Source organism: Rana temporaria, chromosome 3 (genome assembly GCF_905171775.1).
Source record: "Rana temporaria chromosome 3, aRanTem1.1, whole genome shotgun sequence".
Taxonomy (NCBI): domain Eukaryota; kingdom Metazoa; phylum Chordata; class Amphibia; order Anura; family Ranidae; genus Rana; species Rana temporaria.
The window spans coordinates 225,301,217-225,327,040 of record NC_053491.1 but is presented as its reverse complement, the minus strand read 5'-3'; the positions used below and the strand labels follow the sequence as shown (position 1 = coordinate 225,327,040).

Sequence of the window (25,824 nt, the reverse complement as noted above, 5' to 3'; positions counted from 1 at the left end):
CTGCCTTTGAAACCACCTAGGATTCTGACATCATCTCCCTCTAATGCTCCTGGGAAATGTGTGTCATCATTTCCCAGGATGCAGTGCGCTGTCCAATTATCACTCCCCATTCAAGACTTCCAGGAAGTAAGTGCTTGTAGGCTTCACAATGCCCACAAGCAAAATGACAACAGTGTAGACATAGTTTTATAAAACTATCTTTTTTGAATATCTATGCGGATCGGCGGCGGATTGTAAAATAGTAAGTGACCGGATTTATATTATAAAAACGCATGATGAAAGGACATACATTTAAAAAATGCAAATTGTGGAACTCCGCTTTAAGATAATTATGGCTTGCAATGAACGAAAACCCACATTTTCTGAGATACTGAATTTCGAAAATTACATAAGGATCTTAATACAGAAATGTTGGCTTTCTGAAAAGTATGTCCATGTACAGTATAGTATGCACTCAATACTTGGTTGGGGCTCCTTTTTCATGAATTTCTGCATCAATGCGGCATGGCATGGAGGCAATCAGTCTGTGGCACTGCTGAGGTGTTATGGAAGCCCAAGTTTCTTTGATAGTGGCCTTCAGCTCGTCTGCATTGTTGAGTCTGGTGTTTCTCATCTTCCTCTTGACAATAGCTCGCAGATTCTCTATGGGGGTTTAGGTCAGGCAAGTTTGCTGGCGAATCAAGCACAGCGATGCCATGATCATTAACCCAGCTTTTGGCAGTGTGGAAAGGTGCCAAGTCCTGCTGGAAAATGAAATCAGCATCTTCATAAAGTTGGTCAGCAGAGGGAAGCACAAAGTGCTCTAGAATTTTCTGGTGGAGCTATGCGCTGGCTTTGGACTTGATAAAAAAAAACGGTGGACCAGCAGATGACATGGCTGCCCAAATCATCACTGAGCTGTGAAAACGCACACTGGACCTCATGCAACTTGGATTCTGTGCCTCTCCACTCTTCGACCTTAATTTCCAAATGAATTGCAACATTTTCCACAGTCTATGATGATTTGGAGAGCCATGTCATCTGCTGGTGTTGGTCCACTTTGTTTTTTCAAGTCCAAAGTCAGCGCAACCCTCTAGCAGGAAATTCTAGAGCACTTAATGCTTCCCTCTGCTGACCAGCTTAACCACCTCAGCCCTGGATGGTTTTATCCCTCCTTAATGACAAGGCCATTCTTTTTCCATAAGGCACTGCGTCGCTTTAACTAACAATTGTGCGACAAAATTGATGTCCTTCCCCTTTTTTTAGCAATTTATTTTGGTGGTAATTACCCCTGCGGTTTTACTTTTTTTTTTTTGTGTATATGTATGTATGTATGTATATATGTATGTATATATGTGTATATGTGTATATGTATATATGTATGTATGTGTGTGTGTGTGTGTGTATATATATATATATATATATATATATATATATATATATATATATATATATATATATATATAAATTTTATACACTTTCTGCTATAATATGTATAAAAACGAAGCCTAAACTAATGAATAAATAACATGTATTCGGCTACCTATTTTTGGTAAAAAAAATAAAAACACAATAAATGTATATTGATTGGTTTGTGCAAAAGTTATAGTGTCTATAAAATAGAGGATAGATTTATGAACAGTTATTTATTTATTTATTACTGGTAATGGTGGATATCAGGACAAATCTGACCCCCAAGTGACACTTTTTGGGAACCAGTGACATTATTGCATGGATCAGTGCTATAAAAATGCACTGATCACTGTATAAATGACACTTTCTATTCTCTGGGTGTGTTCTGTGTGGGGGATTGGCTGCCTGGGACAACAGAGATTGCTATTCCTGATCACTTGGAACAGCTGATCTCCTAGTTGTCCCCTGTCAGAAAGGGGATCTGCCTTGTTTACTCTGGCGGATCCCTGTTCTGCTTCTCCTCACCGCAATCTCGGGTGGACATCACCCGCAACTAAACATGCACGGACTGACGTACGGGTACATCAGTTTGCGCAGGAGAGCTGACCTGCCGCTGTATAAATGCAGTGGCTGGTTGGCAAGTGATTAAATAGCTTACATGTAACAAACTATAAGAAGCAAGACAAGCAGTGAGCCGTGGTTCTCCTCTGCAGGCTGATGCGTAGTGACATCACAGAATTCAGCTCCCTCGGATTGTTCTGCCTGAGCAACCTCCTCTGTCTCTGTGGGGCCTTAACTTGTCTTGTCAGTTTTGCTGTGTTCTCTTTTGAGACTCTTAGATTACAATGCCCGTGCCACGTCTGATGTGCAAGAATGTCATTTTGGTGGACACAACATCAGCATGCAGGATCTTTGAGTTGCCTGCCCTTTCCTGGTTCCTCACCAGGATATAGTGGTGTCGAGGCCTCATTGCCCAAGGGTGTTTGTTGATTTCACCTTCCACCTTTTCACCATCTTTTGTCTTAAAGTGGGGGTTCACCCTATAAAATAAAAAATATTTTTTTTTTTTCTTCTAGCCTAAAATTCGGCATTGTAGCGCGAGCTACAGTATGCCGGTCTTAATTTTTTTATCGCCGTACTCACTGTGTAATCGTACATCGTAGATTCCGACTGCCCACGGGGAATGGGCGTTTCAATCCAGACGGAAGGTGATTGACGGCCGGCTCTGGCGCGTCACGCTTCTCCGGAAATAGCCGAAATAGGCTTGGCTCTTCACGGCGCCTGCGCATAGTCTGTGCGCAGGCGCCGTGAAGAGCCGAGACCTACTCCGGCTGTCTTCGGGGAGCGTGACGCGCCAGAGCCGGCCGTCAATCCCCCTCCCTCTTGAAAGGAACGCCCATTCCCCGCGGCAGACGGAATCTACGATGTACGATTACGCTGTGAGTACGGCGATAAAAAAATTAAGACCGGCATACTGTAGCTCGCACTACAATGCCGAATTGTATGCTACAATGTTGTTCTGCAGGGTAAACCACCGCTTTAAGCTGGGCACAGTGTTTTTCATTCAGACAAAAAAGGGAGAAAGAAAGGCGCACCAGCCTCGTGTACTACCGTTTGGCAAATTTTAATGAAAAATTAGAATGATGAAAACTACTCACAAACAAAGGATGATAAAAGGCTTGTCAAACGAAAATTGAAATACCCCTCAAACCACACTCCAGAATGTAGGGGGGGGGGGGGGGGCGAGGTGCGTTGCTGCTTGGCTGACGCGTTTCGAGGTGTCAGAGACCTCTTCCTCAGAGCCCAGCAGTACATGACCGACCACCTACACTGGTTAAATAGGAACACATGTAGGGCCAGGCACCACCCACCACCGACCACAGAAACACTCCCAAGGGGCCGTCCAGACTCCACCCCCAGACAAACAAGGAAAAATGAAAATAAAAAGAAACAACAATAAAGAAATGAAAATAAAAATAAAAGTGAAAATAGAAATAAAGATGATAATAATAATAGTGGTGGTAGCTGAGAATATTAATAATAATAATAATGAAGCCGGGGGAAAATGTGCACCGCAAATAGTAGTGCTGATGGTAGTATTGATACTTTAAAATCGAAATCAAATGCATACAGAAAGTGTGTAAATATTAATAAAAATAAAAATAAATAAATGAATAAAATATATAGATATAAATAAAAAAAATATAAAAAAGTATAGGGACATATGAACAGATATATAATAGTACTTGCTGATAAGATGCACCCTGTGCATCTGCGTTTGATTTCGATTTTAAAGTATCAATACTACCATCAGCACTACTATTTGCGGTGCACATTTTCCCCCGGCTTCATTATTATTATTATTAATATTCTCAGCTACCACCACTATTATTATTATCATCTTTATTTCTATTTTCACTTTTATTTTTATTTTCATTTCTTTATTGTTTCTTTTTATTTTCATTTTTCCTTGTTTGTCTGGGGGTGGAGTCTGGACGGCCCCTTGGGAGTGTTTCTGTGGTCGGTGGTGGGTGGTGCCTGGCCCTACATGTGTTCCTATTTAACCAGTGTAGGTGGTCGGTCATGTACTGCTGGGCTCTGAGGAAGAGGTCTCTGACACCTCGAAACGCGTCGGCCAAGCAGCAACGCACCTCGCCACCCCCCCCCCCCCCTACATTCTGGAGTGTGGTTTGAGGGGTATTTCAATTTTCGTTTGACAAGCCTTTTATCATCCTTTGTTTGTGAGTAGTTTTCATCATTCTAATTTTTCATTAAAATTTGCCAAACGGTAGTACACGAGGCTGGTGCGCCTTTCTTTCTCCCTTTTTTGTCTTCTATCAGGATTCCCCCATCCATGAAGGGCAGCAAGGCCTCTGATACTACGGTTCTTTCTTGACATCCAAAGAGAACTATATGTAGACATTTGATCTATCATCAAGGATCCCACTTGTGCGCAGGAGTTTGTGTGTTTTTTATTCTGTTTTTCATTCAGCCAGAGGGCTGAATGAGAACAAAACAAACAGATTCCTGTATCCATCAAGCAAGGTGTTTTTGTCTGTCCCCCCCCCCCCTTTCTGTCCAAGGATTTTACAGGTAAACCAAAAATCCCAAAATGTTTTTTTTTTTTTTTTTTTTTTTAATTAAGAATTTTTTTAATTAAGAATTTTACTGGGCCCTGGTCTCGCAAAGGTTGAGAACCAAGGTTCAATATCGTACTTTAAAATGTCAATCACATTTTTTTTTTTATTTTTTTTTTGTTCTCCCTATAATAGATATTTGGGCCTGAGGTCGATCAGAAATCGTTTTTTGATGGGACTATGAGGAGAGTGGTGAAGGATGCTCTTAATGGACAAAACTGGCTGGTTTATACATATGGAGTCACCAACTCTGGCAAGACTTATACCATACAAGGTAGGCTTACATAAAAATAAATGTTGAATTTTTGGGGATTTCGCTTAATATGCACATTCGATTAAAATTTCTGTTCCGTTTTTCGTTTCAGGAACGAACAAAGATGGTGGCATTCTGCCTCGGTCCATTGCCCTCATCTTCAATAGTGCTCAGGACCGCCTGTACAAAAGCTCTGACCTCAAACCTCTCTCTAATGAAGTTATTTGGCTGGACAGCAAACAAGTGCGGCAGGAAGAGTTAAAGAAGATCTCCTTACTTTCTAATTTACGAGAGGTTGGTGTACTTGTACTAAGAAAATACCTAAAGATTGACTCCAGCCGAATGGATAAATACAAGGAAAAAAGTGTGTGTACACACACACACACACACTATATATATAGTTGTATACCATTATACATGTGTGTCAAAGCCACACAAGGAGTGATATAAAGAAGTGGAGTCGCATTCGCTGCTTTATAAATGCTAGGATCAGACCTTTTTGTAGAAGAATTGGATTTCTTTATCGCACCTCTTGGGGTTTTGACACGCAAGTATAATTGTATGCAACTATATCTTTGGAATACATATGAATTTATTATATTCGTATAGCTTTATAAATATAATTAGACATATCACCGTGGATCCTGACGAAGTACAATGTGCGAAACGTGTTGATATATAGCATGCAATTATTACTCGGTTTATATGATGGCTGCTGATATGACCTGCAATTGTGAGAGATAAAAATATATTGTTTTTTGACTCCTATTTGGCACCATTTTAAAGTCCCATAATATGTCATTCCTCCCCCTTCAAGGGGCTTGAAGGGGGTAGGGGGAAAGTTTCTAGATTTCTTTCCTACTCCCAGTCTGTGAATGGACATGAACAAAGAAGCAAAAGACTGATGGGCTTGTCTGTTCCTCTGATCTCTCCTATCAGCATGTTTGTTGCATTACAGCATAACTTATTGTATTTGTGCTTCTGTTCCCTCTTCTTCTAATTGTGATGTTTGGGGGGGGTTGTACAATGCTCATGCCTAAATTCAGGTACTTGTACTGCTTGCATCAAAAAATCTTGGATATATTATTGTGGACGCTCACCCTAGAATTACTCGGTGTGTACCTTGATAAAATCATTGCACTTTTTGACACTATCCACACTTTGGTTGTTCAGCAATCTCCATTGACACTACTACATATTTTACCAGTGACAACATGCAACTTGACCTTTTGCATGTTATCAACATTTTGGTATTGCACAGCCTGGCTAGAAAATGCTTCCTTAGTGTCTTGATGCTGTCAAAGGCGAAGATACATTGCGGGATGCTGAGCAACACTGGTATTTCATGGTGTTGGTAAATAACCAGCAATTTTCAATGCGAATTGCTGAACAGACAGACATTGGTAAACCCTGGTGCTATGTATTTATCAAATTGCATGCGACATATGGCTGTTTAATGTAGAGTAATTCTAGGGTGAATTTCTACATTATGAACACAGAGCCTCTTCTTTTTTTTTTTTTTTTTTTGGTCTGGAGTTCATCTACTAATCTAACAAAAATTGTACTGTTGACATCAAATTGGCATATTTCTGAAACTTATGGAAGTAGTAATTTTGCTAAAATTTGTGTGGGATTTTTTTTTTATTTTACACGGTTTGCTGTAGGAAGAACTTATGACTCCAATGAAAAGAAGTGGTGGCAATGAGAATGAGTCTCAACTTCGGGCTGCCTCAAGTTTGAGCTTTGACAGTGGAATTGGAGGAATCTCCTCTACAAGTCATGCCAATCAGACCAGCATTCAGCTGGAAGGTAATCTAAAATAGAGTTTATAAACCATGTGCATGTAAGGCAGTGGTTCTCAACCTGGGGGTCAAAATATGATTTGCCAGGGGTCACTGGACCCTGGGCTGTTCTTGAAGCCCGCTCTGCTCTCCCGGCCTTTTTGCTTTGGCCACCCAGCTGGGCTTTTCCTGGAGCCCATGGCCACCCACTCAGCCTCTTTGCAGCCACCTATTCAGTTTATGGCACGGCTGGGGAGCAGAAACTAGAAGTCGGCTGACTGGTGAGGAATGTGAAGTGGGAGGGCCTGAAGGAGACCCTATCTTCTGATTTTGGCACTTTTGGTGTCACTGCTATGAGACACCACAAATTCAGAGACACAGTAAATACAGAGACACACTCCCCCACCAAGGAGTAATAGAATGAATAAAAAATAGAGAATACATGTAAGGAAGAGGAAAAGAGGGGGAGGAACAAAGAAAAAGGGAAAGAACAAGAAAGGCAGCTAGAGAGAGGGATGTTGAAAAAAAATAAATAAATTAGGAAAGAGAGATAAAGGGAAAGAAAGGAGAAGAGAAAGAGTGGTCCATCCTAAAATGTACCAGAAGGGGATTTAATACTGTACGAGTGGAAGGGACTCAGGGAGCACTAAATGTACATGAGTTAGGGGCGCAAATTACGTGTCTTGACTTGGGTGCCGACAACCCACCCTACGAAAATAATTTGACTGTTGGGGTCCCCACAACTTGAGAATTTTTTTCAAGGGGTCACCGCACTAGGAAGGTTGAGAACCACTGATGTAAGGCATTTTACTTTGACTGAGAGGTGCTTTCTTACTCTTTTTAGAAACATGCTCACGTTGGGGTGAGCAAGATGCCATTTCACTTCAGGAACCTTCTGATATTCAGCTGTCAATTTGGGTGTCTTACTTTGAAATTTATAACGAGTTTGTGTATGACTTATTGGAGCCTGTGTCCTCTGGCCCAAACCGCAAAAGAACAACACTGAGGCTGTGTGAAGACAGAAATGGAAGCCCCTATGTGAAAGGTAAGGTTATACATTTAACTTGGGAGTGTTCTTGCTGGCTCTAAAATTATAATATAATTGCTAGGCCTGCTTACTCCAACACCCCCCACCCTGCATTTTTTTTTCTAAATCCACTTTTTGGGAAGGGGGTCTGTAGCAGAGAAAAATGTAATGCACTTCCCTTTACCCCTTGTCATGGCACATAAGAGGGTGACGTTTTGCTCTTTCCGGTGAGATGCCAGTGAATGCTGAGTAGGCCAGATCTTGAGTGGATGCTTCTGCCGTGTGCCTGTAGTGCCATGTCTTGAGATTGGGCTACTTGGTATTCCCTGGGATATTATCTGAAAGGGCACATCATCCCCTAAATCCTTCCTTCGGTTTGAGTAATCTTTAAAAAAAAAAAAAACAGCTTTTTTTTTTTTTTTGCATGCTGCTGACTCTGTAGCTCAGTTTTGAATTGAGATAGTAAAGATTACAGCTAAGAAGCCAACATTTTCAGAAAACGGCAGCCTCTCCACATTAATCTGGCTTTCTGGGCCTGAGTGTTTCTGCAATTGGTGTGCATTTGCTGGTCACTCTTGTTTTAGTAATGCTGCATAATTATAGTTCTTTACAGCTCTCTGAGGTCTACTGTGACTGAAAATTGATTCTCTATAGCTTATTTTTTAAAACATTGGGAGTTCTATTAGGACACAGACTACACTGCCTGATATGATCATTTATTGTAGTATACACACATTTTTGAATATTCGCTACGATCCTAAATGTATAGTGGGAAATCCCTTTTCAAACTTTTTTTTTTTTTTTTTTTTTTTTTTTCAGACCTCAATTGGATTAATGTACACAGTGCTGCTGAAGCTTGGAAAGTGCTGAGAGTTGGAAGGAAAAATCAGAGCTTCGCCAGCACCCATCAAAATCTGAATTCCAGCAGAAGGTGCAGTGAAATGTTGGCTAATTATTGGAAAATTTTTAGAACAAAAAAATCATCTAGCGATCTGGTTACAAAAAACAGATGGTTGAAGCTAACTTTTTATAGCCATGTCGTCAAAATGTACGCCAGAGTAATATGGCCTTTAAAAGATCCTGTGTGATATTAGGATTTTTGTGTCTGTGACACTCCACACCCATAGTATGCTTACTGTATGTAATTCATGGATTGTGGGCGATATAGCCGCACTGTCCCATTGATTTCAGTGGCGGAGGAGCAGTAAACGCACTGTTCCTTCACCGCTCCAAAGATGCGGCTAGCGGGACTTTTATTTGCCGTTCTGCTAGCGCAACGCTCCTGTGTGAAAGCCCTCAGGCTTTCACAATGGAACAGCACTTTTAGGACAGATTGCAGGTGCTATTTTTAGCGCTATAGCGCCTGCAATATGCCCTCAGTGTGAAAGGAGTCTTAAAGACGTGAATCTGACATTCACAGCAGGTGCATGTCTTAATGAGTAAACCACTAGTGAATATTTGACAGTCACATTCACTGCTTTATTACTATATCTCTAATTTATTTAACATGCAAAATACATGTATGAGTAAGTATTCTTGAAGCCAATAACATATTTTCCCTTTTTTATCTTTTTTTTTTTTTTTAGTCATAGTATATTTTGCATCCGGATCCTTCACTTGCAGGGAAAGCATGATATGACTCCAAAGATCAGCGAGTAAGTATGTGGAACCAAGTGCAGAAGTTGGATGTTTTAAAAGGCTGTTAAGATTATAAATGGAGCTGCCCTTGATGTCTGTAAAGCCTAACTTGAGGCAGTTATTTATGAGAATTTCCCTCCTAGAATGTACAGCAGGAGATTGGTTTTAATCTCCCTGCTGCACTAGGGTGGGGTCTGTGATGGACATCAGTTCTGGTTTTGTGCCTCTGCCTTTTCTGGTGTGCCATTCACAAAGTAATCGCTGTACTGTGCTACCCTTTTTTTACTTTTTTTAATTTTTTTTTTAAATACTGCTCCTGCTGTACATTCCAGCAGAACAAAGTGGAGCTTACTGAGAGCTTCTAAAGTTAATTGAAATGCTGGGATTTCTGACTTGCATTTGCTTGTGTCCCCAACCAAACTGTCAAACCATCAAAGGGCTACTGATCAATGTGCAGCAGGTTCCTTGGCTGTAAAGGATAGGAGGGCTTAATTTTGCTTTAAGGCTGTCAGCTGATCAGCTTCGACAAATTCAGCAGTGCCAAAAAATAGAGGGCAACTGAGCATGAGACAGGGTATTTTAAACAGTAGACACACATTTTTTATGTTACATGGCTATACCTAGAAAAGGGGCCAGCCTGGAGCGATCTAGCAGGACCTATATTTCTGACTAAAGTTCCACTTCAACGTGAATTACAATAAAAATATTAAAGGTTCTCGAGGTAGAAATATTTTAACCACCTCAGGAAGGTTTTACCAACTTCCTTACCGGGCCATTTTTTGCTATACGGCACTGCGTTACTTTAACTGACAATTGCACATGCGACGCTGTACCCAAATTAAATTGATGTGTTCCCAATAAATTAGAAAATATTTATTTAATTTCTTCATCAATTTAGGCCAATTTTCTGCTTCATATGTTTGGTAAAAAAAATCCCAATAAGTGTATATTGATTTGTGCAAAAGTTATAGCGTCCAAAAACTATGGAATGGTATTGATTTAGGAACTTTATTTTTTTTTTATGGGACATTGCGGCGGGCAAATTAAACACCAACTGACACTTTTTTGGGGACCAGTGACACCAATACAGTGATCAACGCTAAAATGAAGCGGTTATAGTGAAGGTGTCCATGACCATTTAACCTCTTGATTGCTTTACTATTGTCTTCTGACCCTGAGCAAGCAAGTGTGGCAGCATGGCCATTCCAGGTCTGGATTACAAGAAATAGTAAAGCAAGATTTGAGCCATAGCCAACTTCTGTTTCTCCCATGTAATATAACCATAGTAAAACCTCAGGAAACACTCTTGGCATACAATAGCTCTGTTAGCCTGAATTTTGCAATGTAAGAATGTGTTCTCCTCCAGGCTGTCTTTCTGTGATTTGGCTGGATCTGAGCGATGCAAAGATCAGAGAAGTGGAGACCGGCTGAAGGAGGCCAGCAATATCAATACATCTCTTCATACTTTGGGCCGCTGTATCGGTGCCCTGAGACAAAATCAACAAAACAAGTAAGTGGCTTCTGTACAGCATGCAAACGATATTTCGGTGTTTTCTGCACTTTTGGTGTTCAGCCAGTAGAAGGTAATGTAGTGTCATCTCTTAAATTGTTCTCATCCAAGGCTGCGACAGAATGTGGTTCCATTCAGGGATAGCAAGTTGACTCGTATCTTCCAAACCTACTTCACCAGCCGAGGAAAATCATGTATGATTGTGAACATCAATCAGTGTGCTTCCACCTATGATGAAACGCTACATGCTATGAAATTCTCTGCAATTGCTAGCCAGGTAGTAGGATGTTCTGGGTGTGTTTTTGCCTGTTTGACCTCCTTTTTGCTAATTGTTCTAAATATGTATGTATTTTTCTTTTACGCTAGCTTGTTCAAGCGCCTCCTGTAAAAATGAACCTCCCCACTATTCAGTCTCTTATCAAAGAGAGCAGTATTTTAGCCAATCGCAGCTACACAGATGACGAAGATGCTGCAGATGCTTCTGATGAGGAAAGCGAGACTGACACTGATATCACAATGTTTAATAGAGAGGTTTGTTGTAGACAGGCTTTTCTGTAAAGCAGTTGCTTAATTTAAAAAAACAAATTGCTTAAATATTTGTAATTTTTGTCTGCTAGGAGCTGCTACAAGTAATTGAGAATATAAAGCAGCTTGTGATTAAAGAACGTCAAGAAAAATTGTCCATAGAGATGACAGTTCGGCAAGAAGTCTGTAATGAGATGATGGAAATGATGCAGCAACAGAAATCTCAATTCAGGTAACTTTGAATATATATCTATATCCTTAACCTATATTGTACAAAAACTGTGCTAAGATGCTGGTTTTTTTTTTTAAGTGAGACCATAGAAGATGACCGGGAGCTTTTGGAAGAGATGTATGATGGAAGGCTAGAGAACCTAAAGGACTCGCTCACAAACTATTACAAGCGAGAGCTGCAGGTAAATTTTGTGTGGGTTTTTTTTTTTTGCAAATGGCTTCTAATTCTAGCCTGGTTACAGGATCTTTGTGCATCACACCATAATGCAAACTTTGGTTTTGTCGTGGGATCATTGCACTATAATATGTTTCTTGTTTAGCATATGTTCTAACATTACCAAGAAGTTCAAAGAAGCAACACTCTGTGCTCTACCCGATATCTTAATTGGGCTCATGAGCTCCTGTTTCCCCAGTAAACGTTCAATCCTCATAGTTTATACTTGATAGAATCTTAAAGCTCCAGAGTTTATTTTTTTCTCTTTTTTTTTTTTTTTTTTTCTCTTTCTTTCTCTCCTTCTCTTTTTTTTTTTTTTTTTTTTTTTTTTTTTTTTCCCCTTTTTTCTCTTTTTTCTTTCTCACCTTGATGTGGCAGACAAGCAGTGCTTACCCTTTTTGGCAGGAGCTTCGCTTTACTGATAAGTCTTTGATGCATTGGGTTAAAAGCCATGTACAGAGCCGTACTTGAATGGGCTCTGTACATGGCTTTTAACCCAATGCTTCATATCTTTAAGACCTGTCTAGTGTTGACTATTTTGGATGATTAACAATAGGTTGTTACTACTCTGAAGATTCCATTCTGTTTTAAGGTGCACAACCTATGCCAGTCAATGCAATACAGTAGAGGTGATTTTAATCTCATTGACAAACCATCAAATCCTTTAGTTTAATTGAAATTGATCACATTTGTAATTTCAGATATTATACATGTAAAATGGCTAGAATTCACACCTTTTTGTCTTTGAATCTAGGAACGAGATGAGCAAATCGAAGAGCTTCAAGCTGCTCTGGAGGAAGCTAAAGATGTTCCTGACGCATTAAACACTACAAGTACCAAAAAAGATGGTGCTCCTCTGCGCAGATCCAAGCGTTTGGCAGCATCTGATCTGTCTGAAATAAGTAAACTTAAATTGGATATTGCAGATCTGAATGCAACCCTAAAATCTAAAAATGAAGGTGAGCACTTGCGTTCTTAGGCGTGATAATCATTTGTGGAATTTGTAGTATCAGTTTTAACTAAACTTTTTGCATCCCACTTATCATTCTGCCTGTTGGGAGCACCTTTAACAGACTGAGAATTTTTCTGCCTTTGTGAGAAAAAATATTGCATTTTAATATATTGGATTCTTTTTTATCATAAATGTAACCTAGAAATTGAAAGACTTAAGATGATGCGTGAGCCTCCTTCATCTGCAAGGACATTCACTGCTGATGTAGATCGAAAAATTCAAGAAGGGCAAAAGGTAAGCCAAAACATGTTTTTCATAACTACCAGTTTTGAGTGAGTTTTTATTTTTTTTATTTTTTTCCATATGGAAATCTTGGTGCAATCCAGTTCAACTCAATGACTGAAAATATTAATTGATCCTTTTGGTTGCAAATGTTTTATATATTTTGTAATGGGATCATTTTTATAATGCGATTGTGATCAGCTTTCTCTTATGCCCTTTGTATTTTCACATTATGGATATAGTTATTTGCTTTGCAATTGTAAAGTTAATGTGGAGAAAAAACTGCACTAGTGTAAACAAAATTAAACTAAACATTCAATAAGAGGCAGCAGCTGGCGTGTGATACACAAAATGACATATAAATAGAAACAAAGCCGTGCCATAAACTATAGTGATTGCCTGAAGTGTGTATGTGTCAAGTCCATATAAAGGGTTAAACACAGGACACCCTTGAATCAAAACCAGTCCATATAGTGAGGTTGGTACCCCGCTGTTAACACAGGTCTCAAAGTAGAAGGTTCCTTCAAACAATTTCTCAGATAAACTTCACACCACCAAAGTGACTGGATATATAATTAGTGAACCCATCACCAGTAATGAGAGGCCGCTTACCAGAGGGCAAGCACAAATGAGCAGATGGCTATAGCCCAGCTGCGGCCTTTGGTATTCACAGGATCACTCAGGGAAGATATCAGGAACCACTCATAAGGTATCTCCATCCAATACATCCGGTAAGAGAAGAATGCACCATAGCGTAACTCCGTATCAAAAAGGGCGTTTTAATCGAACATAAGATGTACTTACAAAACCGAAGTAAAAACAGTGTTTTTTTTTTTTTTTTTTTTTAATTCAAACGTGCCCGGCATACAAGGAGCCGCCCTCCTCTGCGTGGTGACATCACTGCGTGTCCTCCCAGACGCGTATCGTCATCAACAGGACGTTATCAATGATAACTGATATTGTTTATGGTGCGGCTTTGTTTCTATTTCTATGTAAAGTTAATGAGTCTTCCTAATATGACACAGGCCACTTCATAATCGTGACTACTTAGGTTGCACTAACACCTTCAAAGATAAGTTCACCTTGTTAAAGAAAAAAAAAATACAAATCTTTTTGCAAGTAAAACATGTACAGGTTTTTTTTTTTTTTTCCTTTTTTTTATTGGGAGCCTGGAAAGCCTAGCCATGATCAGCAGATTGTGGTTACAATGCAGGGCTCTTGCAAACTGTGTAAGCTGTTTGATGGTATGTCATACGGCCAAGTAGTTACACACTAACAGGAAGCATCAATGAACTACCACAGTGCTCAACAGCCTTGTGGGAGTTGATTGAGAAATACAAACCAACAAACGCAAAGGCTGCCGAACCTTGTAGTTTTCCATTCACATAGCTCTGCGAATTAATGACATGGGCGCACATCCACTTTCTATGCCAATTGCGACAGGGAGTAGAAGATTCCCCAAACCCCTGCCACATCGGGAGTGCGGGGGCCGGTGGATATGTTACACCCTGAACATGTTAAAGGGGATCTTATCCTTTTTAAGGTGAACAGACATTTTATACAAAAAGACAGGAATCCCTGTCTAGGCGTAAACCACTCAGATAAACCTTAGATGTTGGTCTCATGCTGTGGGCCGATTCCTGGCACTACTGATGGGACAGTGTAGGGCTTCATTTGTAACAGTTACTATGCCCAATAGGCAAAAAGGGGATGTACCTGGACCCATTGTACAAGTACAGGAATGACTTGTAATACCTTTTACCATAAAGATCCTGCGAGAAGCGATCTCCAGGGTACTGGTGTACTAGATGACCTAGCAGACTGGATATTCTACGGTTCCAGTGCACTGATTCCCTAGAGAGGTCAAGCCCCTGAAGGCCCTGCGTGGTGCACCGGTCATGATTGGTGAGGATTGGGTCTGTTAGTCCTGCACTAATGGATATCTCTGTACTAGTGGAGCAGCTGGAACAATCTCCCTATAGTGTTTCCAATATGTATTGGCTGCTACACTTCAATAGCATGGTTTGAAAGTGGTCGGGCACTACCTGTGGTATTTTCATCATGTCTCCACCTCCTTCTTTTTTCTCAGTAAGCCGTGGCATCGCACAAGCAAAAAGGTGGGGGAAGGATGAGTGCTCCCAAACCCATTAAATAAAGGCAATAAGGGACCTCTCGGAATTCTCAATGGCTTGGGCCACAGGTAGAGCTGCACAAATGTTAAAAAATAAAAATCATGATTCCCCCCCCCACTCAAAATCCTAATCGGCCATTTCCACAATTCTATGTAAACCGTGCAGCGCTCGGCTGTCAAAAGAAAAGGGCAAAGGTAAAGTTGGCCCAATTTTCTTTGTCTAATGTGAAAGGTGATGTTACGCCGTGAGAATCGGGAGTAAATCATGATCATCTAAGCAAAAAAAAAAAATCTTGACTCATTTAATCCAGAATTGTGCAGCCCTAACTGCAGGCATAGGGTACACTCTTTCCATTACTTCCCTTTTGCAGGAAGGTGAGGCATTAAAGGAACATCCTCAAGAAGGGGAGGAAGCTGTTGGGATTATAAAAACCTTGTTAAGTCTAAACAGGAGGAGTATCGGGGTTCTGGGGCTCACTCGGAACACAAGAAACCACAGTGGGCTTCCTAGTGGACCCTTTCTTGGAGTAAATCATGGGACCCAGAGATCCTCCTCCTCTGTCTGTTCCTCAATGCTTGCTACAAAACAGGTTTAGCTGAGCTAGGAGAGGCTATTCCTGGGTGGGGATGCTTTCCTTTTTTGGCTAGTGTCTGTTCACCTGAAAGTGGCAACATAACCCAAGTAGTCCTGACTATCAGATCCTGTCCATCGATGTACTACAAATTTTACAGGTAAACCAAACTATTCTGTAGAACTGAGTTATTTCATTTTACTTATTCCCGAAAACGGCATTCTTTGTGTTTAACGCATAGACTAGCTCTTCTGTTAAAGAGTTTTTCTTTAAATACCCTTGGCGTAGCTCAGTAGTGGGGTCACTTGCTCTAAAATTTCCATGCACAGTACATAGAAGTTTCCACAGGGTAAAGCAACATGCCTGTTTTTAATAAGCATAGCAAGTCCTGTCCTATTGCATACTCCTGAGTTTGCATTACAACTCCTGACCCCTGTAACGTACATAACCCTGAACTGTTACCCACCCCTGAGTACTGTACACTTTACGGTACATAACCTAAAACCTGCACTTGATAAGTACATATTTCTAAGGCCTGCATTTTTGTACAGTATTTCCACCTGATACCTGTGCTCTGTATGTTGCATACTTTTGAGCCCTGTGCTTTGTACATGCTTTAAAGCCCTACTACTGTTAGCACAATTTTGCTACACCCAAATTTCTCCATTGTGCACTTTGCTTCATTTTCTGTTTGGTTGGGCCCTGGCCCTGTCAGGCTGTACGGGGCCCATGGGATTCGGATGATGGCCCTGACTCCAGTACAGGAAGTCTAGTTCTTAAACTGGATTTTTTTGTCTTTTTGGAGATTTCAGTGGCGAGATGTCCCAGCTGTGATGTGCTGCAGCAGTAAGACTACTTTAACACCGAGGCGTTGGGGGGGGGGGGGGGGGTTAAAGTGTCGCTATTTCTAGCGGCACTTTACTGTCTTATTTTCCGTGTGTGTGTAATATATATATATATATATATATATATATATATATATATATATATATATATAATATACACATACATACACACACACACATTTATATATATATATATATGTGTGTGTGTGTGTGTGTGTGTGTGTGTGTGTGTGTGTGTGTGTGTGTGTGTGTGTGTGTGTGTGTGTGTGTGTGTGTGTGTGTGTGTGTGTGTGTATTATATATATATATATATATATATATATATATATATATAATATACACATACATACACACACACACACACACACACACATTTATATATATATATATATATATATATATATATATATATATATATATATATATATATATATATATATATATATATATATATATATAGAGAGATATATATTTCTTGTGCGGGACTGTGATGGACCAATCGGACACGTGACCGTTTTGACACTCTTTGGGAACCAGTGACATTAGTGATCAGTGCTAAAAATATGCACTGACATTGTACTAATGACACTGGCAGGGAAGGGAGAAATCAAGGGGTTAACGGGGATCTGCTGGAGTAAACAAGGCAGATCTCAGTTCTGTCTCTGTGGGGAACGATTGCGGCCAGACCCGCTGAGTAGCTCCCGCGCAAGGCTGTGAATGAGCCCGATGTACCCCTACGACGATTCCCACAGCCGAGCCATACTGTGGCGGCTGGTCAGCAAGCGGTTAATCCAGCATTTCCCCGAAACAAGTGCAGAGCCATTCAGGACTGTCAAAAGAAGGGGGGAAGCCAGCAAATGTTTAACAGCGATAAAGAGAAACCTATGTATCCCCTGGTTCTTTTTCATCAAAGGAATGAACTTCTGTCTGCAAATGAGATCAGTTTAACCACTTAAAGACTAAACCTTTTTTGACACTTGTTGCTTACAAGTTAAAATCTGTATTTTTTGCTAGAAAATTACTTGGAACTCCCTAACATTTATATATATATTTTTAGCCTAGACTCAAGAAAATAAAATTAAGATTGTTGCAATATTTTAAGTCACTCTGTATTTGCGCAGCGGTCTTTCAAAAGTAATTTTTTAGTAAAAAAACTTCAATGAATTAAAAAAACTAAACCGTAAAGTTAGTTATGTGAAAGATGATGTTACTAGAATTAAGAATCGTGATCTTCTAAGCAAAAAAAAAATGTATTCAGAATCGTGCAGATCTACCTTGTACTGTCCACATTGGATAGAGCAAGGAAGTGTAGACCTCTATACAACCTCACTAAGGACCCCTTCAAAATGTGTTAACGCAACACATTACTATGCTTTTAAGGTGAGCGGATTCATTCTCTGTGTGCAGGCAGGGTACTTTAATGAATGAAAAGAACAGATTTGGGCATTTACTTCTGCATTTGGGTGCCATTCAAAATTATTGGTTTATTTAATGCATTGCAGTATTGTAAAGAACAATTAACAGTAAATTGGCAACATGTCAATATCTGGATTTCACAGTGTAGTTGCAGTGTTAAGTGAAATCTGCTGCTGACATCTTACCAAATCTGAAGTATTGAATTTGGATGGGATGACCCTTCGCATGGGGGAATGTGTGCATATATAAATAACGTTGCATGAGGCCCTTGTATCCTATATTGGCTTTGCAAATGTTAAATGCACTTGCATGTAAGCTAGTATGATTGTGCAGAAAATCCGTTATTTGCATGGTTCTATATTTGTGTGTTGTGCTGACCGCAGAGAAGACGGTTGGCAGTGTATTCCGTGTGAAATTGGTCTTTTTCTGTGCTGTAAATTTTCCTTTTTATTTTGCCCTTTCAGCAATATTTTCTGGGCTCTCATCACACGTGCACAGATTTTCAGCACACAAGAGCTCTTTGGGTAACCGTCTTTATATCTCGCTTCACACTTTCATCACCTGAAGTTTCTGGGGAGCAGCTGTGATCCCATTGCTTTGCAGTCCTTTATCTGTCCTTGCATTAAATTGGTGGTGTATGCAGGGTCCCTTGTCTTCTGAGTGATAATGCAGAATGATATAGATACTGTTATTTACAGATGTGAATCCTAGCTTGCATTTTTTTTTCCCCTAAAATGTTTTTCATTTGGTTTAACCAAGCCTAATTGGGCCTAATTTTATAAAAGAAGAAAAGACTGTGACTACTAATCACTGTTTTTTCTACTGCAGGTTAAACTATGAAAGTCCACTAATTGCTATGGACAACACATTTTTCCACTATTTATATATTCTCCTTCCTTTCCGACTGATTTCCACTTTAGAATACAGGGGACTCTGACTAATGATAAGAAGTCAACATGACAGATCTTGACTAAGCGTATAAATATATATATATTTTTTTTTTTCTGGACCGCATGCTCCCCAAAACTTCATTTAGGAGCCCTGCTTTTTGCACAGACACCTGCTTGCTTCCTTCCTTTGTTTCTTCATAAGTGGCTAGGAATCTTTAGGATAGAGCTGAGGGTGGTGGCTTTCAGAAGGTGTTTAGTGATGTTTTTAACTATAATTTTTTGTTTTTTCTTCTAGAACGTCAGATCATTACGCACAGAGATACAAAAATTTGGAGAATCTCTGCAGCACGTACATAGGGCGTGCTGTCACACTACTGGTGCAGAAAAACTAAGACAAGCTCTGGGAACATGCAATGACATCTTGTCTAAGCAGGTTTGGTTCCTTTTCACTTCACTGTATTTCCTTTTTTTATAGCCACCACATTAACCTTTTTAACAATGCTTTGGATCGAAGGCCTTATAGTGGGGGAAGAAGTCTGTCTTTATCCATCTTGCTCATTTGAAAATACATGGTTTCCATATCACCAGTCTAATGTCTTTGTGGACAGAATGAAACGGTTGTACTTGGTCACCCTGTCATGCGACATATCGCAACCTGTATACCCAGCTTCTTTTTATTTCTCTCAATCATCACCAAGCATTGGTGAAGGCTTTTACCAAAGCCCATTTTCAGAATGACTCACTATGGGGAGTTACTGTGTAGGAAAGATCTTTGCTAAGATTGTGAATTTTGGAATGATCAGTCCTTCATCTAAAAAAACGGTTTGCTCTTTTTCATTTGCTGGCTCTCCTGTTTTTTTTTTTTTTTTTAAGTGTATTTTGTGCGTGTACTCGAGAGAGAGGAGCCGGACTGCAGGAGTTGGGAGTAGGCAGGCCTCCCCCAGAGGCAATCTGCCGTCTTTCTCCATGCCCCGGGTGGCAATGGCGGGTGTGTGAGGGGGTCCTCCCACACAGCCCGCCCTACCTGCTCCGCTTTGTAGCCCAACGGGGCAGAGGGACTCCCTATAAGGGAGTGAGAGGATTTAGCCCGCTCAACCAGCCCCGTTAGTCCTTCGCCTCTCTTTTTAGAGACCGCGTGGTCAAAGTGCGTGCATGTTAACCCAATTTCGAGTGCGTGTAAGTGTGGTGGTTTTTTAATTTACATGTAGCCGAGACCGGGATCCAAACCCCTAGCTGCAGAGGTGAATGGCTTGTCAGCGCAGATCGCGTTGAGCCACCGCAGCTCCCCTCTCTCCTGCTTCTAATGACATTATTAAATATTTTCCCCCTTTCCTAGGAGAAGACACTAGCAGAACTACAAAACAACATGGCCCTGGTAAAGATGGATCTTCGGAAAAAGACAGCTTGCATTGCAGAGCAGTACCACACTGTACAACGATTACAAGGGACACCTTCTGGCTTCAAACGCATGTGTAATAATGAGAATCTTGAGCCTAATCAGCCATCAGAGAAAAGGTCTTTCCTGCGCAATCTGCTGGCCAGGACTCCTGGACAGAAAGCTCTTATGGAGAATAGTCCTTACAGCCGTGTCCTGAGAGCACGGCGTTCCCCTGTACTAAAGACTATTGCATTTGGTACCAAATATTGACTATAAGCTGCTTCAGTGAATGGACTCGTTAACACTGTTGCTGCTGAAGCCAACGGTGGCAGTAACTGTACAGTGCCTATCCTTTACAATATTTAGTCTATATATCCTTTATACTTCATATTTTACCAAAGGACTGATATGTAAATGGTGTCTTTCTTGTTTTAAAAGGGATTACATAGGCAATGACACCATTTAAAAAAAAAAAAAAAATTTTTGATAGCCTGCATTGTTGATGAAAAGGGATGCAGAGTTGTTTTTAATGGGGTCTACAGTTTTGTGTTTTTTATTTTGAAGCGGTTCTGACTTTTCACATGTGCAATATTCATCATGTATGTTAGTTGCTAGTAATAAACCACTTTGTACAGCTGCTTAGTTTATACTTGATCTACTTGATTTGACTTTTGTAAACATTATCTGTTATAGTAATGTCACATAAACGTTAAATGCGAAATCTCAAACATTATTTTTGTAAAAGTTGTGATTTGCCACATTCTAAGGCCTGATTCACATGGGCATAACCATTCATACGCCCATGAAAAGGGCATTCTTCACCTACAAAGGTTGCACATGTGATCCAGGACAGTGTTTTAATTCTTGCATCAACCAACATGGATGTTCATTCCTGGAAGCGCTTGTAGATTTGTGCAGTCATCTGCCTGTCATTGATTTGCAGAGGCTGCGCATCCTGTGCTAGTGAAGAACACCCTTTGTATGGCATTACGGATTTATGCACCTGTGAATTAGGACCAAACCTCCTTATTGGTCAAAGACCACCCATCGCATCAAAGCAGAGAAATGTTGTATTCACCACTACTATAGTGGCATTCTTACAAGTCCCATGCCAAGTGGCTGTCTTTCTGCATAGTGACCACAGGGTGTTGCTCACTTGCCATGGGCACCATTCAGGTAATGCTTTTGTGTTTTTCTTAATGAATGCAAAGCATTCTAGGATGAGGTGGGGCTTTGTTCAATTTAGAAAATGCCCTGTACCCATTCCCCTCCCCTGGTTACTATGCAGCAGGGTAGCCCCTTGCTACAGCATGCAGAAGACGCGAGGATCACTGTAGTAGTGGTGGCTCCTACAGTTGTGCTGCTCCACTTCCACAGGGATCAGCCAGGTATGGAATATGTATGCTTACATTGGTCCCAAGGTGGACCAATGAAACTTTGAAAAAAAAAAATATCTTGGAATTCAACTTGAAAGCAGAACTAAACTATAAGAGGAAAAAACTGGTAGGGATTTTTGAAAGAGGAAAAGTGGACTTCTCTGCCAAAAAACTTCTTCCTCTTTTCAATATAGCAATTTGTTTCCAAGTCATACAGGACGTAGGCTCTTTACATAATTTTAACCCCTACTATAAGCCTAATTTCCCAAAACGGCTTTCAGGACAGCACCTGAGAGATATCATGGCTCCTCCTCCACAGGAAACACCTCCACCAATCAAGTCTTTAAAGGGAAGCCTCCCCTTCCGCTCTCCAGTTTTTTTGTGTTTCCTCCAGCTGGAGGAACACCTCCGGTGGGGGCCATGATATCTCTCAGGGCTGCCTGAGAGACGTATGGTTCTCACCCTTACTTTTTTTCTATGAGAAATGACTCTCCCACTTGCCTGGTGAGGGCGGTCCGTGGGCTCCTTCTCCCTCTTCTGTGCTCGGGGAGAGCCCGTACGCCCGGAAGTTGCGGCCCGTTTTTTCCGGCGGAGCAGCGGGGTCCGTGAAACCCCATCGCAAGGCGAGAGGCTCCGGCGTCAGAGGAGGGCCTCAGACGCGTCCTGTATGCAGGAAGTGGCAGCGCTTCCGGGTCGGCGCAGCGTCATTTCCGGCGCAGGCGCAGAGGGAGGAGGCAGGGTCTCCTGGTGCCTTAAAGGGGACTTCCGGGTCAGCGCGGCGGCGTTTTTGAATCCTGGAACCGTGTCCTCATTCAACTGCACGCTGCTGCAATACTCTGCAATGGAGGAGGATACTGCAGCTAAGGGGGCAAGCCAAGGCACCAGCAAGGCTAAGGTAAGGGAAGTGTCCTGCATTACCTTTAGCTATCTCTCTCTTAGGGGGGTTACTTCACCCATCTCCCCCTTTTCCCCACCTCCCACTTCCCTGTCTGGTCGGTGTCTATATGGATGTATCTTCCTACATAGGGGTGCCATGGTGGTGATGGTCTTGGCTTGTAGGGCACAGGGGATTACTGCTAAGTTTCCTTAGTGCACCTGGGTGTCAGTTTATTACTGTCATTTTTTGTTTTTGAGCGTGCGTGCTTTATCTTGTCTGTTTATACAGGGAAAAGGCTCGGCTCAGATTGTGAAGAAGCGATGCCCTGTTTGCAAAGAGAAGCTCAGTGATTCTTGGAGTAAAACTCTTTGTGCAGACTGTACTAAAGAGGTGCTGAAAGAAGCTCCTTCCGGGGGTGGGGACTTAATATCCACCCTTAAGAAAGAACTCCGTACCACATTTCAGGCCTTTAGGTCAAGTCTGGAGGCCAGACCTGTGGAGCAGCCTGGAGTTTCACAAGACCCTTCGCTGGGTGAAAGGCATAACCTCTTTAACCCTTTAATCCAGGACGATTCTCAAGAAATCCCACTAAATTCGGATTCTGAAAATGAGGATGAGGCAGAACCTGCTTCAAAATATAAATTGTCGCTGGAAGAGGTTGCAGGCCTTTTAAAGGTGATCCATGCAACATTGGGGATAGAGGAAGAAAAGAAAGAGCTCTCCCTGCATGACCGAATGTATGCAGGGTTAGGGGATACCAAAGGTCGGGTGTTCCCAGTACATTCATTAATCACTGAGATGATTAAGAAGGAATGGGTGGAACCGGAGAAGAAGCCGTTTTTTTCTGGGACTCATAAAAGGAGGTTCCCTTTTGAGGAAAACCCGGAAGCCATCTGGAATAAAATCCCAAAGTTGGACGCAGCATTTTCTCAGGTTTCAAAATCTACGGACTTGGCCTTTGAAGACATGGGCTTACTAAAGGAGCCTATGGACAAAAGGATAGAGCTGCTGCTTAAAAGAAACTGGCAATCTGTGATGAACAATCTTAAACCAGCTATGGCGTCAACTTGTGTGGCCAGAAATCTGGAACACTGGTTAAACCAGCTAAAAGCGCACATCTCAGCAGATTCCCCAAAACAGGAGATCTTGGACTCCTTTAATACTCTTTTTGCAGCCGTGTCGTACATTGCCGATGCTTCAGCGGAATCTATCCTTATGACAGCAAGGTCAGCATCTTTGACCAATTCGGCCAGGAGAGCCTTGTGGCTTAAGACCTGGCCGGGAGATGCGGCCTCAAAAAATAAATTGTGTGGTTTACCTTTTGCAGGGGATCTACTGTTTGGTCCAGAATTGGAATCTATCCTTGACCGAACGGCGGATAAAAAGAAGTCCTTTCCGATCAAGCCTAAAAAGGCGCCGGTCCGCAAACGTTTTTTTCGTCTGCAAAGGCAACAGGAAGAAAGGACTCAGTTCAAGAAGAAGTGGCCTGCGCAAAAAGGTCGCGGTAGGGGTGGAGTGCTCCTCCGTCCTCCTCCAGCCCCCGAGAAACCGCAATGACTCTCCGCTACAGGTAGGGGGAAGACTTCAGGAGTTTGTCCCCCAGTGGAGAGGCAGCACCCCAAATCTGTTTATCTTGAACCTTCTTCAAAAGGGTTACGAGATAGAGTTCAGGGAAGAACCCCCGAAGAAATTTCTGGCAACAAATGTTCCAAGGGATCCCGCCAAGGCCCTGGCTTTGAAGTCCCTAATTCAGGAACTGATGGACCAAAGGGTAATTGTGCCGGTTCCAAAAGCGGAATTTTTTCAGGGGTTCTATTCTCATGTTTTTCTGATAAGGCGGTACTTTCCTGATGGTTTTCTTATCTTAAACCTAAAGGAACTAAACCTGTCAGTGTTGTACAGAAAATTTTGCATGGATTCCATCTTTTCCGTAAGAAACCTCCTAAGTCGGGGTTGCTTCATGGCAACAATAGACTTACGAGATGCCTACTTACACATTCCCATTGCGGCCACCTCCCAAAAGTTTTTGAGATTGGCTCTGAGGGAAGGAAAGAAAGTAGTTCACCTACAGTTCAGGGCTCTTCCCTTTGGCCTGTCGTCATCCCCAAGGGTATTTACAAAGGTGATGGCAGAAGCGCTCGCACCTCTTCGTCTAGAGGGGATCTCTGTGGTCCCTTATCTAGACGACCTGCTGTTTTTTGCCCAGTCCAGGGAGGGGCTTCAAAAGGATCTAGACAGGGCCCGGTCTCACTTGGAAGACATTGGGTGGATCCTGAATCTCCAAAAATCGAGCCTGATTCCGTCTCAACAGGTTCTATTTTTGGGCTTCCAGATAGATTCCGTGGAGCAGAAAGTTTTCCTCCCAGTAGAAAAGCAAAGAAAGGTGATGGAGATGGTTTCTCTTCTACAGGGCAGTCAGGAGATTTTCATCAGGAGGATTATGTCAGTCCTAGGAACCCTGACTTCTTCTATACCCGCAGTGCCCTGGGCCAGGACCCACTTCAGACCGCTTCAAGATTTTTTATTAAAGGTCTGGGACCGCGATCAGAAGTCCTTAGACTTACTGGTAAAAATCCCCACCAAGGTGAAAAGGAGCCTCTGGTGGTGGAGAGACCAGGAAAGACTGTCGGTGGGTCTGTTGTGGTCCTTCCCATCCCAAGTAAGGATAACGACAGACGCCAGCTCCTGGGGGTGGGGGGCCCACATGAACAGTCGTTGGACTCAGGGGTCATGGTCCGCAGGAGAGGCGAGGAATTCCTCAAATTGGAGGGAATTAAAGGCGGTAGAATTGGCTTTACTGGCCTTCGCTTCAGAAGTAGGACAACATTTACAGGTCCTATCGGACAATGCCACAACAGTGGCCTATGTCAACAGACAAGGGGGCACCAGAAGCAAAGGGCTTCAGGTCTTAGCCGGAAAGATCCTAAGGTGGGCAGAGTCCCATACTCTATCCTTGTCCGCGGTCCATCTAAAGGGGACCCTGAATTGCGTGGCAGACTTCTTAAGCAGAAATTTGATTCGGGAGGCGGACTGGCAGTTGAACCCGGAAGTGTTCAATCTGATAACAGAAAAGTGGGGACAGCCAGCGATAGATTTGTTTGCGAATCAAGAGAATGCACAGATCTCTCAGTTCTTCTCCTTAGACAGGAGCAAGTCAGCTGCGGGGACGGACGCCCTAGCACACAGCTGGAATTTCCATCTTTGTTATGCTTTTCCCCCTTTCCAGCTCATTCCGCAGGTCATAGCAAAAATGAAGAGGGAAAATACTACGGTAATTCTGATCACCCCATTTTGGCCCAAAAGGCCTTGGTTTTCTGCCCTTCTACTGATGCAAATCAGACCGTTCTGGCATCTACCTCTGAGACACGACCTGCTTTTACAAGGTCCCCTGTTTCAC

At 41.8% G+C, this 25,824-nt stretch overlaps 1 protein-coding gene across 3 annotated transcripts in view; it reads left to right on the top strand.

Annotated features, from left to right (window-relative positions):
* The window catches only part of KIF20A (kinesin family member 20A), a 32,301-nt gene extending 11,490 nt beyond the window's left edge, over positions 1-20,811 (top strand). For 2 of the 3 annotated variants that reach the window (XM_040344366.1, XM_040344365.1), the window contains 16 exons: positions 4,665-4,803; positions 4,895-5,076; positions 6,447-6,591; positions 7,408-7,608; positions 8,410-8,521; positions 9,177-9,245; positions 10,595-10,738; positions 10,850-11,015; positions 11,105-11,269; positions 11,356-11,495; positions 11,574-11,676; positions 12,463-12,667; positions 12,863-12,954; positions 18,371-18,430; positions 19,092-19,229; positions 20,133-20,811. In XM_040344366.1, coding sequence (XP_040200300.1) covers positions 4,665-4,803; positions 4,895-5,076; positions 6,447-6,591; positions 7,408-7,608; positions 8,410-8,521; positions 9,177-9,245; positions 10,595-10,738; positions 10,850-11,015; positions 11,105-11,269; positions 11,356-11,495; positions 11,574-11,676; positions 12,463-12,667; positions 12,863-12,954; positions 18,371-18,430; positions 19,092-19,229; positions 20,133-20,444 — 2,373 coding nt within the window. In that variant the 3' untranslated portion in view covers positions 20,445-20,811. The remainder of the gene's footprint in view (positions 1-4,664; positions 4,804-4,894; positions 5,077-6,446; positions 6,592-7,407; positions 7,609-8,409; positions 8,522-9,176; positions 9,246-10,594; positions 10,739-10,849; positions 11,016-11,104; positions 11,270-11,355; positions 11,496-11,573; positions 11,677-12,462; positions 12,668-12,862; positions 12,955-18,370; positions 18,431-19,091; positions 19,230-20,132) is intronic. The other variant, XM_040344367.1, reaches the window with a different exon arrangement.
* Positions 20,812-25,824: the final 5,013 nt, after the last annotated feature.